The 14,196-nt window shown below is 47.9% G+C and overlaps 1 protein-coding gene across 6 annotated transcripts in view; it reads left to right on the plus strand.

The window, feature by feature from the left end:
• Snx29 (sorting nexin 29) overlaps window positions 1–14,196 on the plus strand; it is a 473,090-nt gene that overhangs the window by 127,801 nt on the left and 331,093 nt on the right. For all 6 annotated transcript variants that reach the window (XM_052759505.1, XM_052759508.1, XM_052759511.1 and 3 more), the window contains one exon: window positions 12,420–12,483. In XM_052759505.1, the coding sequence (XP_052615465.1) occupies window positions 12,420–12,483 (64 nt within the window). The remainder of the gene's footprint in view (window positions 1–12,419; window positions 12,484–14,196) is intronic.

Genomic DNA, 14,196 nt, shown 5'->3' on the forward strand with positions numbered 1-14,196 from the left:
CATCTGCCTTTAGTGTGTTTACAAAAGTGCTTCAGACCCCTTCCTTTCGAGGTTTCTGAACCAGCAGGGAAGCACCCGGACCACCCGCACTGTGTGCTCTTAGTTGAGGACCTCATCCCACAGGCTGGTAAAGGGCAAGTGGTGTTTTCAGACTCCCCAGGGGTTAGAGTCTCAGGCCAAGGTGGGGACCAGTGGGCTAGGACATGCTCCATCCACAGAGATTCGGGTGAGTTTTTGCTGGCCCTGGTGCACAGCACAACTCTTCCCTCAGATGAATGCATTGTGTGTTGTGTGTATACTGAAGGGAATCACACCATAGGACACTAGGTGGCTCCTCCTTAGGACGCCACCCTTGATGCCATTGAGTTAGCTATTTCTCGGGGTTAGTGGGTGGTCTCTGCTTCTCCTAGGGGCACCGTCTCGTTCACACTTGTAATTCCTCTTGTCACCTTAACCCAGGTGCTTCTCTGGGGTCTGTCATGTGTCTCTCATTGGAGCCACGCTTTGTAAAATCCTTCTGCCCTCCACACCTTCTCTGTGCACGGCGATGAAGTGAAGGGAAGCTTGCTGTGTTGGCTGGTTAGCCCCTCAGCAGCGTTCTTGGGTGTGGCTATCCCTACTTTCTTACCCTCCTCCTGTACCTTCAGCCTGTTCTCTACTGTTGAAGACCATTTGAAGTAGGCATGGTGAAACAGATGTTGGCTGTGTGACATAGCTACCACATGAGTTTCTGAACATTTATTAAGTGAGATGTAGTGACTTAAAAAAACAACAACAACAACCCAAAAAATCTGTATCTCCTCATTGTGGGAGCCTGGTGGGTTCTCAAGAGTTAAATAGAATTTCCATAGGGTCTCACCATCCCAGTCCTGGGGTATGCCAACAAAGGACTGAAGAGAGAGACCAGCAAGCCTGGGTACTTCTGTCCGTGGCAACACTGCTCACTCACCAGAGCACAGGTGTGCTGCAGTGGATGAGCACATGCTCAGCAGTGGCCTCATCACAAGATGGGATGCTCTCCAGCCTGAAAAGGAATGGAGAAACCTTGCCTGCTTCAGCCTCGGCAAGCTCTGGGAATGTGCAAAGTGAGAGGTGCACACAAATGGCCACACACTGGATCTCATTAGGGATTGGAATCCCTAGGGTGGGTGCGCATGGTCGAGGTGGAACCTGCTTAACAGACAGTGAGTTCTGTTCTGGGTGGGGAAGACGTCCCAACCAGACATGCTGACATAATTAATACAGGACCGTCCTCAGCAGCGCTGGATTTTTACTTTAAAATGGCTGATTTTATGTCTTGTGAATATCATATCAATACACTGTTAAAAACAAGCAAATAAACAAAAAACAACAAAAGAATTATGCCACCTCTCTTCCTCCTTTAAGTGGCCCCTCAGTACTATTTTTTTCTGTTGCTCCAAGCAACCTTTAAATTTGTTCTGGTTTTAGTTTAGTAAATACTTCTGAAAAGCTGAGCTGCCTGTGTCTTTCTTAAAAACTTGAAATAGACTTTCTTTTGAAATAAGAAAACATTTTTATTTTTCTTAATTTTTATAAGACTATTTCTTGATACTGAATGAAACTGTATATGTATATATACAGATAGAGGAATAAAATGTATATGTATACAATATGAAAAATGAATGAAATGCCCCCTCAGTCCAGGTTTCTGCTTCTAGCAGTTGCCAGTGCCTAGGAGTTGCTCCTTTGGCCCTTCCTGAGTGGGCCAGGCCAGCCCATCAGGACTCCTGCTTCCGCACTGTTCCTGGGGGAGTTGCCCTAGGATGCACTCTGTTCTCTGTCTTCAAAACTTCCTGAAGTTTTGCCTCCATAGCTACATAGGCTCCACGCAGCTCCATGTTTGACAAATTTGCCATGGTACAGGAAATTTGTCATCCAAAAGGCATTATTATTTGTGTTATCCAAAAGGCCAGACGTGTGTATGCTTCTTACCTTGATATTGCCAGGTTGATGAGATGCCAGGACTCAAGCTTTGGAGCAGGGAGTTTCACAATGGTGGTCCACAGCACAGTCATCTGGCCTGCGTGTTAAGAGCATCGGTTAACAGCAGCTTGAGCTCCAAGGGTTCCAGCTTCACAGAGCCGTCAGAAATGGAGGCAGCCTACGCTGCACCCCACCTAGGACAGTGGGTCTTTCTCTGTGCCCGCATCCCTCTGAGGACCTCAGGCTAGCCTGTCTTTCCAGGTGCCCTGTCTGATGCAGAACTGGAGGAAACTTGTTCTGGTGGTCAGAGAGATGAAAACCAAGCTGGAGTACAGACTCACAGACCGGGGACGGTGGGGACCAATGTTTGAAAATGAGCAGTGACGGTTTGGGAGACAGGCTGCCTGTGGCAGGAAAGAGCAGGTGTGTTATTGAATTCTTGGAGAGGTTTGGGGGTGTTCATCATGATGAGTGTGAGTGTGAGTGTGTGAGTGTGTGTGCATGCACGTACCATGGTGACTTTTAGAGGCTAGAGGACAACTCTGGGTGCTAGTCCTTGTCATCTACCTTGTTTGAGACCGAGTCTCTCTGGTTGGCCACTGAACAGCGCGCTCGCTGGATCGAGAGCTTCTGGGGACCCTGCAGTCTCTGCTCCAGGAGTGCTGGGGACAGATGGGAGCTGCCTTGTCTCATTTGGCTTTACATGGATTCTGGATCTGAATTCAGGTCCTGATGTTTACTCTCCAGCCCCATTTTAGAAAAAGGAAATCTATTCCTTTGGTTTAAGGGGACTTTCCCATGTGAGATACAACTCAATGGCCACCTTGTCCCTTGAGACACCATGACAGGAGCCTGTACTGTTAGGATTTTCCCTTGTCATAATTAACTAAGGGGCAGGTATAGTCCATACAGTTAACGAGGGAGGGGAGCAGCTAGGCAGAAAGCGGCTCTGTGCCTCAGGGCTTTGGGGTTGTGCTCTTCTCTTTGTAAGCGTATTTCTACCATGATTTCCAGGATACTTGCCTTAAAGATTTGTTCTTTCTGTTGCTGGAAACAAATACTGCATGTGTGAGTATATGTGGGGCGTGCCTGTCGGAAAGAGAATGTAAATGACTGACAGAGGCCATGAGGGTGTAGAACTTTCTCAAGAAGTTGGAAGACGGCTTTCCTCTGTGCATCTGGATTTTCTTATACTTTCCATTCTGGTGCCATGGGTTTCTCAAACCTTACAGATTCTGATTGTACAGAAGCTGGATGGGGCCAGGAGTTCATCAGACCTCTGGTTTTCCAGAGGCAGTTGGAAGAGTTGGTGGAACTCTCCAGTGGCTGGGTGGGGTGATGGGGTGGACTGAGGCCATACTCAGCTACCATGCATGTCAGGGGAGAGGTTTGTCTAGGAAGCCTGCCCTTGGAGGTCTGCGGCCAGTTGGGCCTCTGTCTCCTCCTTTGTGTTGTGCACATGAGTGTCCACTACTCACATCTCAGCTAGAAGAGATTGCCTGGAAGCCTTGTGCATTGCTAGGGACATGGAAAATAGCCCCGTGTATAGTGCTTCTGGCCATCTCAGTGCTGGGAACTGGCCTGGGATACTTTTGTTCTTTTTCATCCTGACTGAAAAGTAGAAGCTCTTAGTGGGTGGGGGAAGAAGGAGCTGGGAGGAGGAGACAGAAGAAAAAGCTAGAATGGTCCTGAGGCTGGTTTCAAGTTATATTTTGAAGCTCAGTATAGTTTATCCTTTCTCTGGTAGATAAAAGGAAAGGGAGTAGGCAGGCAGACAAAGATATAAAAAGCAGGGTATTAAGTTCAAATCATGATGTAGGTTAAGTACATACCCATAGAAGAACATTTTTTATTTCTGTACACATGACCTCGTGAGCTTTCTCTTTAAATATAACCAAGTATGGGCCTCAGGGGAATGTTTGTAAAAGGCTCTTGAAAGTCTATGGAAAGATGCTATATAAAGCCAGAATTACTGCACAGATAGATGTACACGTGCAAGTGTGTCTGCTCACACACACCTGCCCTCATCTAGATGTTCTCTGTTTACTCAACATAGTCATCATTTCCCTTGTAGTCTAAAGAAGGATTAGTTAGCCTTGTAGTCTAAAGAGGGATTAGTTATTCCCTCCCTCCACACCAGAGTTATTCAGTAACTGGAGTCCTTTGTGTGAACAGGCCAGTGGCTTTGGGCTGGGTGTCTCTGGTCATGTTTAGGCCCCTGTATGTTGGGGAGGGTCCTTGCTCTTCTGAGTCTTTTGAAATCATATTGAGGGTTCCTGTGGCCACTTCGGGTGGGGACATGGGTGTGGGTTTGTTGGCTCACCGGCTTTAGGTCGTGGCAATGACATGTAGGAACTTCTCACCCCTTCCTGTTGCCCTGCCCCTTTCACTGTGTGATCACAGCCCACAGACTCATGATGGCAAACTCTGTACTTGGGCCCAAACGCCTGTCAGTGGGGCAGGAAATTACAGCTGTGAACCTGGTGTTTAGTGTTCTTGGATGAGGCCTTGAGCTTGTTATTAAAGGCAATTGACATTTCCACCCTACCCATTTGACACTCAGTTCCTGGAGCTAAGGGTCGGTTTTAGCAGTGGGCCACGGTGAGCCATTTACTCCTCTGTTAATTCACTTCTTCACCTGACCCTTGATTCATTAATAGCTCTCAAGTGTGTGCTGTGGTCAGGTGCTGTACCAGGCACTGGGTCCCCCATTCTCAGGGATCCTAGGATGGCTGGGCCGAGGCTTTTGTGACCCAGCCTTTGAACAGCTGTAGCCAGCACCAGACAATAGATGTTGTGAGAGGAGTGCAGAGTGAGATGACGAGAGGGCGCAGCCACTCAAGTTCGGAGAGATCCGTCGGGACTTGCAGGAGCCTGGCAACTGAGGAGGCCATGTGTGTTTGGTTGCCCTGTTTCCTGTAGCTGCGCCTCTTGCTCCTGCCTCCTCAGATAGGTTTCCTGCCCCTTTGTCCGTCTGGAAGCCCCGCCAGTGCTCAAGACATCAATATGGATTGTCTGCAGTTTTGCTCCAGTGTGAGGCCGCGGGCCTTTGATGTGTGACACTTCACCTTTTCTCAGGACTTTGCATGAACCTCTGTTTGTGGCCTTCTGTGCCAGGGTTGGCACTTGTCCTGTTTAGGTCTCTGCACCCAGTGACTAAAGAACCGTAGCAAACTGCCTGGCAGTTTAATTTCTTCTTTAAGGATGGCAGTGCCAACTTGGCCTTTTGACAAATGAGCTTTTAGCTCATTTTAGCTTATAGGCCTTGCGGACTGACTTAGAACTAGGTACCTTTTGGCTAGATGTGTCTGTTTCCACCTACCTTTATCTCTCCAATCACAGTTAATGGCCCATCCATTTCTAGAAAATTCTGTATGATTGGCTCAGTTGGAGTCAGCCATCACCAGTGTCTTCCTGGTGTAGATGGGTAGAGGCCTGTGGCAGCAGAGTCTATGAGCTGTGTTGGGAATGAGCTTGGGCAGGCCTGTCTTTTCAGGTCTGCCCAAGTCAGAGAGCACAGGTGAGCCTTGAGGGGAACTTGAAGGGCTCTGTATTAGGATTCGGATGGGCCTTCCAGGAACATGTGCTAAAACACAGAAGCAGGTGAGGAAGGAGGGGTTAGATATGATCAGAGAAGGGAAAGACCGAGCTGGTCTTGAACTCATAGAGCTCCTCCCGGTGCCTCCCCGGTGCTGTGTTTACAGGTGAGCACCACCACACCTGGCCCAGCTCTTTCCTTCTTACCAGAGCTCCTCTAGTCCCTTGTCTGAGTACAGCCAATGGCCAACAGTGACTGGGTCAGTGTCAGGGCCCCATACGTAGCTGCAGGGAACTTCTTCATCTCTTACTGAGGGGCAGGGGCAGGGCTGTGGCGAGAGGGGACATGCTGCCGTGCTGTGAAAGCAACTGTGGACAATATTCAACTGGGTGAGTGCAGGGGGAGGGGGCGGGGCTCCCATAGAGTTCACAGACCCTGATGCCCCTGCCCCATCCTAAGGGCTTAGTGTCTTAGCCAAGGTGCTCCCACTGAGCAAGCTGAGAGGCAAAGTGGCTGTCTCCTCTGTGTGTGGTGGAGTGTGTTCTGAGGCCTGGGTGTCCAGAGTGGAGCATGGCTCTGGCTAGGAAGGCTGTGGCTTCCACAAAGAGCCTATATCAACTGCCTGTAATGACAAGCTTGTTCATGTCAGTGGCCCTTGATGAGTAGAAACTGAGGTGGGTCCAGCTCTCCTTTCTCTGCTTTCATATCAGGAGAACCGAAGGAGTGTTTGCTCATGTATTTATAGTTTTGATTGCTTCATTTCCCGTATTTAAGTACTATTCTGCCTGAGATTTATTTCAGTTCCTAGCAGAAGTGGAGCTTGAAGTCTTGTTTTTGGTTCCAAATGGTTCCTTGCCTTGGCAGCATTGGTGGATGAAGCCATCTTTTGTGCAGTGATTGGAAATGCTGCTTTTTATCCAAAATCGATTTCTGATGGTTGAAGTTGGCAAAGAACTGCTTTTGAGATAGATGGCCACAGGCCATTCAGCCCCTGGAGAGGGACTGCCTGGGGTGGCCAGGCTCCACAGAGGTTGCCGTTCAGAGACTCTGCTTTGTTTTTTTTTTTTTTTTCTTTTTCTGGAGATTGTGCCTCAATAAAGAGGAAGCAATCACAACAATAGAGACTAACAAATAAAGAGCTGTGCCATGCTGGAGAGAAAATGACACATTAGGGAGAACCTCTGCTCCCGCACAACACGTGAGATTGGTGGATGGTGATAGTCACATGATGCATGGGAACCACATTCCCTCACTGCTGCCCAGGAAGGCACAAGGCAGCCAACAGCCAGCACAGCAGTGAGAATGAGTTCATATTAGAGTCTGTTAACAGAGCTTTAGGGCCATTTCCTTTCCCACTGCTACCACTATTCTCTGCCGAAGTCTGTGAAAGGCAGGAGGAATGCTGACAGCCCTTCACCCCGTGAGGAACTTTTGAAAAGGTCCTACCACCTTTAAAACTCCCACAGAGTGTTGCTTTGTCTGCACTTGTGATTGTCATTTATCACTTTGATGTTTGTGCAAATACAGGGCCCCTCCAGGAGGCTGAAAACATTGTGTGGGGCAGGAACAGTCATGCCAGGATGATAGGGCTGGGTTGCATCAGCACCAGCTGTCCTGCTGCTGCTCATGGAGAGCTGCTGGCCAGGCTCTCCTGTGGCTCCTGGAGGCTGCTGCTGCTGGGTGAATGTTCTGTGTGGTTCTGGGGAGCAGTTGTTCAAGACCCACCCATAGAATGTAATGTTCAGCTGCAAGTCGGAATGTCAGTGTCCAGACTCCTCTCCTTCCTGGCTCTAAGAACCCGGAATCCAGAAACTTGATCAGTCTCTTCTAGGTGACACATCGGTGGCTGGCCTGGTTTGCCCACGTTGCCCATTGGATGGTGTCTGGCCCTCGGAGGACTTTCTTATCTGGTCTGCTGCTCTACAGCAGGGAACATTTTCAAGGGTTTCTTTTTATTGTCCAAGGTTGAGATGCACAGGAACTTAGGATATCCCATGTTTCCTGAAATGAGCCTACATAAATGACCCACACTTGTGAGCAATGTCTGCCGCTGTGTTTCCACCTTTTTGTCCTCTGTGATTGAAGGGGAAGGGATAGTGAGACCCATCAATAATACCTGTTAAATGCCACCGTGTTCTAGGTACCTCATTTTCATATTACCTCATTGAATCTTTGCAGCACTTCTGTGAGATAGTGACTGGGTTTGTCTGGTTAATGTCGAGACAGGGTCTCATGTAGCTCAAGCTCTGGCCTCAAATTCCCTATGTAGCCAAGTATGGCCTTGGACTTCTGATCCTGCTGTCTTCACCAACCAAATGCTGAGATTACTGGTGCGTGCCACCATGCCTGATGAAACAGACTGTGTTAAGATCCCATTTTACCCTTACGGTTCTCAGAGAAGGTCACTCAACAGCATCCTCAGGTGGGGAGCTGGGGTTTGAGGCCAGCACCTGGCTACAGAGACTACATCTTCTAAGTGTTGAAACTGAATGGCTGCCCTATGCTTGATACCAGTCATCTTGTCGGGGAATGAGGCACATTCCAGCTTGTAGTTTGCAAAGGCAGAAACCCGTCAAGATTGCCTATGGCACATGGCTGAGTGGGGCTTGAACTTAGGGCTGCTGTCCCCAGAGCCTCTTGGTAACAACTTGCCATGGATTTCTGTCCCTTCCTCTTGCTCTTTACACCTACCCCCCAGGACTGCATCCACCATTGTGGGTGGTGGAGGTCTGAGGTTTTGGGAATTCTGAAGGGACTGTCACAGTCTGTTTCCTGCTCTGTGCTATTGATTGCCCTCAACAGAAGGCTGTGAGACTAGAAACAAGGCTTGCTGGGCAGAAGCATTGCAGCTTCATAGAAAGTGCTATTATTACCGTTGGATTTCTGTATGTATGTATTATTTATTCATTTATAGTTAGCATACAATGAAATGAGTGCCATTGTGCCATTTTCATAATTATATGTCATTATACTTTCCCCCTTTATCTCCTCCCCCATCTCCCTTTGCTGGTCTCCTTCCTCGATTGAAAAAGCCCCTCCTGCTTTCCTGTAACATATTTTGTTACTTCCTTACCACTGCTTCCCGCTTCCTTTCTGCTCCTAGACTGTCTTTTTCCAACACACACACACATACACACACACACACACACACACACACACACATACACAGAAACACACACAGATAGACATAGACATACCCAGACACAGACACAGACACACACATACATAGACACAGACACAGACATGCAGACACACATATATATAGACACAGACATGCAGGCAGACACACACATACATACACACATACATAGACAGACACAGACACACACATACATACACAGACACATACATAGACACAGACACAGACATACATAGACACAGACATGCAGACACACACATACATAGACACATGCAGACACACACATATATAGACACAGACACAGACACACACATACATACACACATATATAGACAGACACAGACACACACATACATACACAGACACACACATACATAGACACAGACATGCAGACACACACATACATAGACACAGACACAGACACACACATACATACACACATACATACACAGACACACACATACATAGACACAGACATAGTCACACAGACACACACATATACATAGACACAGACACACAGACACACACATACATAGACATAGCACGCAGACACACACATACATAGACACAGACACAGACACGCAGACACACACATACATAGACATAGACACACAGACACACACATCCATAGACACAGACACACAGATACACACACATACATAGACACAGACACGCACACAGACATAGACACACACACAGGCAGACACACACATACATAGACACAGACACACAGACACACACATACATAGACACAGACACGCACACAGACATAGACACACACACGTACACATACACATGCACACTCAAATCTAGATTCTACATATGAGAGAAAACATGGGATGGTTGTCGTTTGGAGCTTTGCTGTTGGTTTTGGAAGTATGGAAGGTTAGAACATAATGGCCTCCCTGGCCACTTATTTTTCTGGAATCAAATCCAAATACCTCAGTTAAACCTGCAGTGAGAAGGGATCCCAGGCACTGAGATGTGCAACATGGTGTGCGTTCTACTTTCAACACCCGTGTGCACAAGGGAAGGCCGAGGTGACTCACAGTCTCCTACCTGTAGCTCTGCAGGGCAGCAGAATCAGGGAGCTTTTCAACGAGGCTCATCGCTGCCAGGGCCTGGGTAGGTGAGCTGGGGATTCCTCAGGTAAGAATGTAAGTGAGGGATTTAACATGAAGGAAGATGGATTCTGACCAGGAAATTTATGAGATAACATCTGTGTGCCATAACTTCCATCTGTGTGTGTCTGTGTGTCTGTGTCTATGTATGTGTGTGTCTGTGTATGTATGTGTGTGTCTGTGTCTGTCTATGTATGTGTGTGTCTGTGTCTGTGTCTATGTATGTGTGTGTCTGCATGTCTGTGTCTATGTATGTGTGTGTCTGTGTATGTATGTGTGTGTCTGTGTCTGTCTATGTATGTGTGTATGTATGTGTGTGTCTGTGTCTGTGTCTATATATGTGTGTGTCTGCATGTGTCTATGTATGTGTGTGTCTGCATGTCTGTGTCTGTGTCTATGTATGTCTGTGTCTTCCATCTTAAAGGGAAGTTGTTGGGTAGCAACAGTGCAGTCAGATCATTTGGAGACCCCTCAGTTGGCCTCTGGCCAGGCAGATACTGTCACTGGGGCTGAGCTGGGGTGGGGGTTGGACACAGGTATCCAGGGGTGTGCTCATGCGGATGAGCTGTGCCCTCTGGGAGGGGTGGAGCAGAGGTGTGACAGTACCTGCCCTGCCTAGTCCACACCGCTCTACTGAGATCACTGGTGGTGGAGGGGAGGTGGAGGTGGAGGTGGAGGTGGAGGTGGAGGTGGAGGTGGAGGTGGAGGTGGAGGTGGAGGTGGAGGAGTCATCTGCTGCACTCTGGTCCCGCCTCAGGTACACACATGCAGTTCATGAGTGTAAACCAGATGTGTTACTGCGGAATAGGAGGTGGGTGGGCAGGGCTACTGGCAAACAGTGCAGGTCTTGTGCCTTCCAGCTCCAGACAGGACTGTGAGCACCCCTTCCCTTTGCTTATGAGTGGTTCAGGCTAGCCAAGAACTCCAGTGGGGAAGAAAGCCTGGAGGAAAATTCAGAATCCACGCAGGTCCTGGAGTGGAGGAGTAGCCGAGCCTGTGTCTGCAGTGCCCACAGCACTGGCCTGGCTTGCCTGAAGACTGAACCCAGAATGCTTTGTCCTCCCTGCTGCTGATAGAACAATGAATCTTGTTGGGTTGATTTTCCTTCATGGCCACAGTGGCATGGGGATAAATTACTGCTTTGGTTTTCCTCTACAGATTTATCAATTAGAATAAAATTCTACATCCTAGCAGCAGGTCCTTCTGTGCTTGCTGCTGTAGCCTGTGAGAGGCCCTCCCGCAAATACACTGCTTCTCACTCTCATCTGATCCTCCTGGCTCCCAGGGAGGTGAGAAAGGCACAGAGAGGTTGAGATTTTGCAGTGAGGCTCTGAACAGGGACCCTAATGACCAAGCTCACTGAGTTGACTTCACGTAGGCTTGTGATGGCCATTGTTACTCTCCATTAGGAACCTTCCTTGGAAGGCCCTCTCCTTCCTTAGGCCGGGTGGGAGCCTGACTCTTCCGTGGGAAGGTGCTTGAACCTCCTATGTTCTTGGTAGATGAATGAGTGAATGAACGTGTGAGCCTTGGGCCATTGTGTTTCCAGGCAGAGCATGGTTGGGGGTTCAGTGGCTCAGTCCTGCCTGTTCTCTGCCCTAGGCCTTCTCCTAGCCTCTCCTTTCTGTTTCTCAGGACTGCTTGGACCACAGATGAACAACCTTCTTGATTCTCAGTCTCACTCTCTTCCTAAGTAGGCGATTCCTAATAAGAATCTCTAATTCTTATTAATAACTTTTATGGAAAGGTGTTTCCTAGCTACTTTTTGTATTTTGAAAGATTTTAAAATTGAGGGAATTTGCTAGGTTCATCAATACCTCTCGTCTTAAAACATGAAGCTGGCTACTGAGTCTTTGGGCACCCCTGTTGAGACCTCATCACTTGGATCCATGTAGTTGGTTCTAGACATAGTGTATACTCTTGGACATAGTTACAGACTACTACTAGATGTGTGATTTGGGCCCTGCACTACCTAGCAGCCACCATAAGGTGAAATCAAGTAAAGGAAACAGATAAAACAACCCTGTGATCTCCAGATCTTGAGATGCAGCTAAGATCTGGCCATGCCTTCAGTATATGCACAGCACCAATGGTTAAGCTTGATGGAGATAGGAAGTATGGGTACATATTGTCATTCCCTATCCTTGAATGCTTTCCTGTGTGAAAGAGGCTAGAAGAGTGGCTTTTCCAAGTGTGCACTGTGTATTGAACATAGTCCTGTGTCATCTGTATGTTACCCTCAGAAGGCAGTGGAGGAGAGCCAGATGTTTATGCTAACCTTGATGGACTGTCTTTATGCAAGCATGGAGCCCGGTACTACCTGATCCACTGTCTGGGCTGATAAGCAGCTGTAAGAGGAACAATTCAGTGTTCACAACAGATGTTCAGGAATAGAGATTTGGGAAAACACTCAGAAATTGCAAGCTGAGTATGTTCTCCCAGGAACCCACCCTTCCTCCCAACACACACATTAGTTTTCATCTCGCCTTACCCTCTGTTTGTGTGGATGAAAGTGACAGCTGAGCCCACTGGGTGTCTGAGGCTGTAAAAGAATTCTTGCTAGGGAACAGGGAACTTACCTAGACACGCCATCTGTAATGGCATGGACTGTAGAGAGGCAAGGGGACGGCTTACAGGATCATCTGCTCATAAGCTTTGCCTTTGCTTTTTCCCTCAGATGAGCTACGCCAAGCCATCGTGGCCATGATGAACAGAAAGGATGAACTGGAAGAAGAGAACGGGTACTGTGACATCACGGCTGCCTCTTTCTCTGACATTCTGTCCCCTTGGCAGAGTGAATGGATGGAGAGAATGGTGCCTTGCTTCCATAGCTGTGGCTGGCAACTTCTTACCTTACTGTTATTAGTACTTTAGATTCGTGTGTGTGTGTGTGTGTGTGTGTGTGTGTGTGTGTGTGTGTGTAGATGTGCATGGGAGCCAGAAGAGGGGACTGGGTGCCCTGGAGCAGGAGTTATAGGTAGTTTTGAGTTGCTTGGCTTGGGTGCTGGGATCTTTACAGATTTCTTACTTTTCTGGAATAGGCCACTTCGGTAGATTTGCTGTGGTCTGCATATAAGCGAGGGATGGAAACAGCAGTGCTCCCGCCCTCCAACCCAGAAGAATGTGGAGGTGCAACATTTAAAGACAACACTCGCTGATGTGATCCACATACCCACAATTTATTCGTTGTTTGTATATTCTCAGATGTGTGCAGCATCACCATGGTCAATTTTAGAGTAGTTTTATCACTTCAGGAACAAGTGCCATGCCACTTCTGTTGAACTCCCTGCCCCCAAAATACTCTGGAAGTGACCTTTAACTGAGGATCTATATTCTGTGTCCCAGTTCCACTCAAATTGGGGATTCTTGGGACAAGATGACATTTGGATTCTTTTCATTTGGTCAAAACCCAGTGGTCAACTCCAAGAGGCAAAGTGTTTTCTTAATTTTTTCTTCCTTCCCTATTGAAATCCATACTAGATACTGCCGATTGTCACCATGTCTGAAGTTGACCACTCTCCCCCCCCAGCACTTGCGTTGAGGCGGGGGTGGCCAGTGGCAGGCTTGCCTGAGGCTATTCACAAAAGCCTGTGGGACTCGGGGAGGTGGTGGGTGGAGGGTTCACATGTACATGTGTTCAAGTCACTTCCTGTTCTTTACTGGTGACAGTAGTCACAGTTCTTTCTGAGACCTTATTTTGGAACTGACAAGTTGTTCTTCATCCTTTGTGGAGCCATGCAAAGGCAAATAAGTGTAATCTCTAAAACAGCCAGACTGTTATTAGAGGGCTGGACAGCACCACTTCCAGATAGCATGCGTTCTCAACAGATGGCTTCTGGCCACTGCAAGGGTCATCTCCTGGCTCCAGCTGCAGTGATGCTCTTGGAAGCACCCTTGGGAATTGTTTTATGTTGTGAAGAATCACAGCCACTGTATGTTGTTTCTTCTTCCCGGACAGAATCCCCCAGGATGTTTCACAGGGGGTAGCATGTTCCAGGAGGGGAATCCTCTTCAAGCTCCCAGAGAACACGGCGAGTTTTGGAGAGCTCAGTGGTGGTAGGGCATTGTGGGGGCTTGGTGTATTTGATACACCCTGATGTTTACGGCAGGCATCCTCTGGATGTATGTGGCCTGTAAATACATCACAGTTGCCTTTCTAGAAACAGCCATTTAGGTACAGTGAAGCAGAACCTTGATTTACCTCAGGGTGGTAACTTGTGATCCTTCCTAGAACTGCTACTCCTGGTCATTTTCTGGGGATAAGAAATGTATATGCAAATGGACATGCTATAAAAGCTAAAAAGTATAGGAATATAAGATAATGTTATGCTAATGTATACTCCATAGAATGCCATACATTCTAGTTTATCATGGAGGTGGCTGTGGACTGAGTCCTGGTCTGTTCTATGGGCAGCAGTGGAAGCAGTTTGAAATATCTGTCATGGAATCTGAGC

This window comes from Peromyscus californicus, unplaced genomic scaffold (assembly GCF_007827085.1).
Source record: "Peromyscus californicus insignis strain IS unplaced genomic scaffold, ASM782708v3 Scaffold_3__1_contigs__length_106647218, whole genome shotgun sequence".
Lineage (NCBI taxonomy): Eukaryota > Metazoa > Chordata > Mammalia > Rodentia > Cricetidae > Peromyscus > Peromyscus californicus.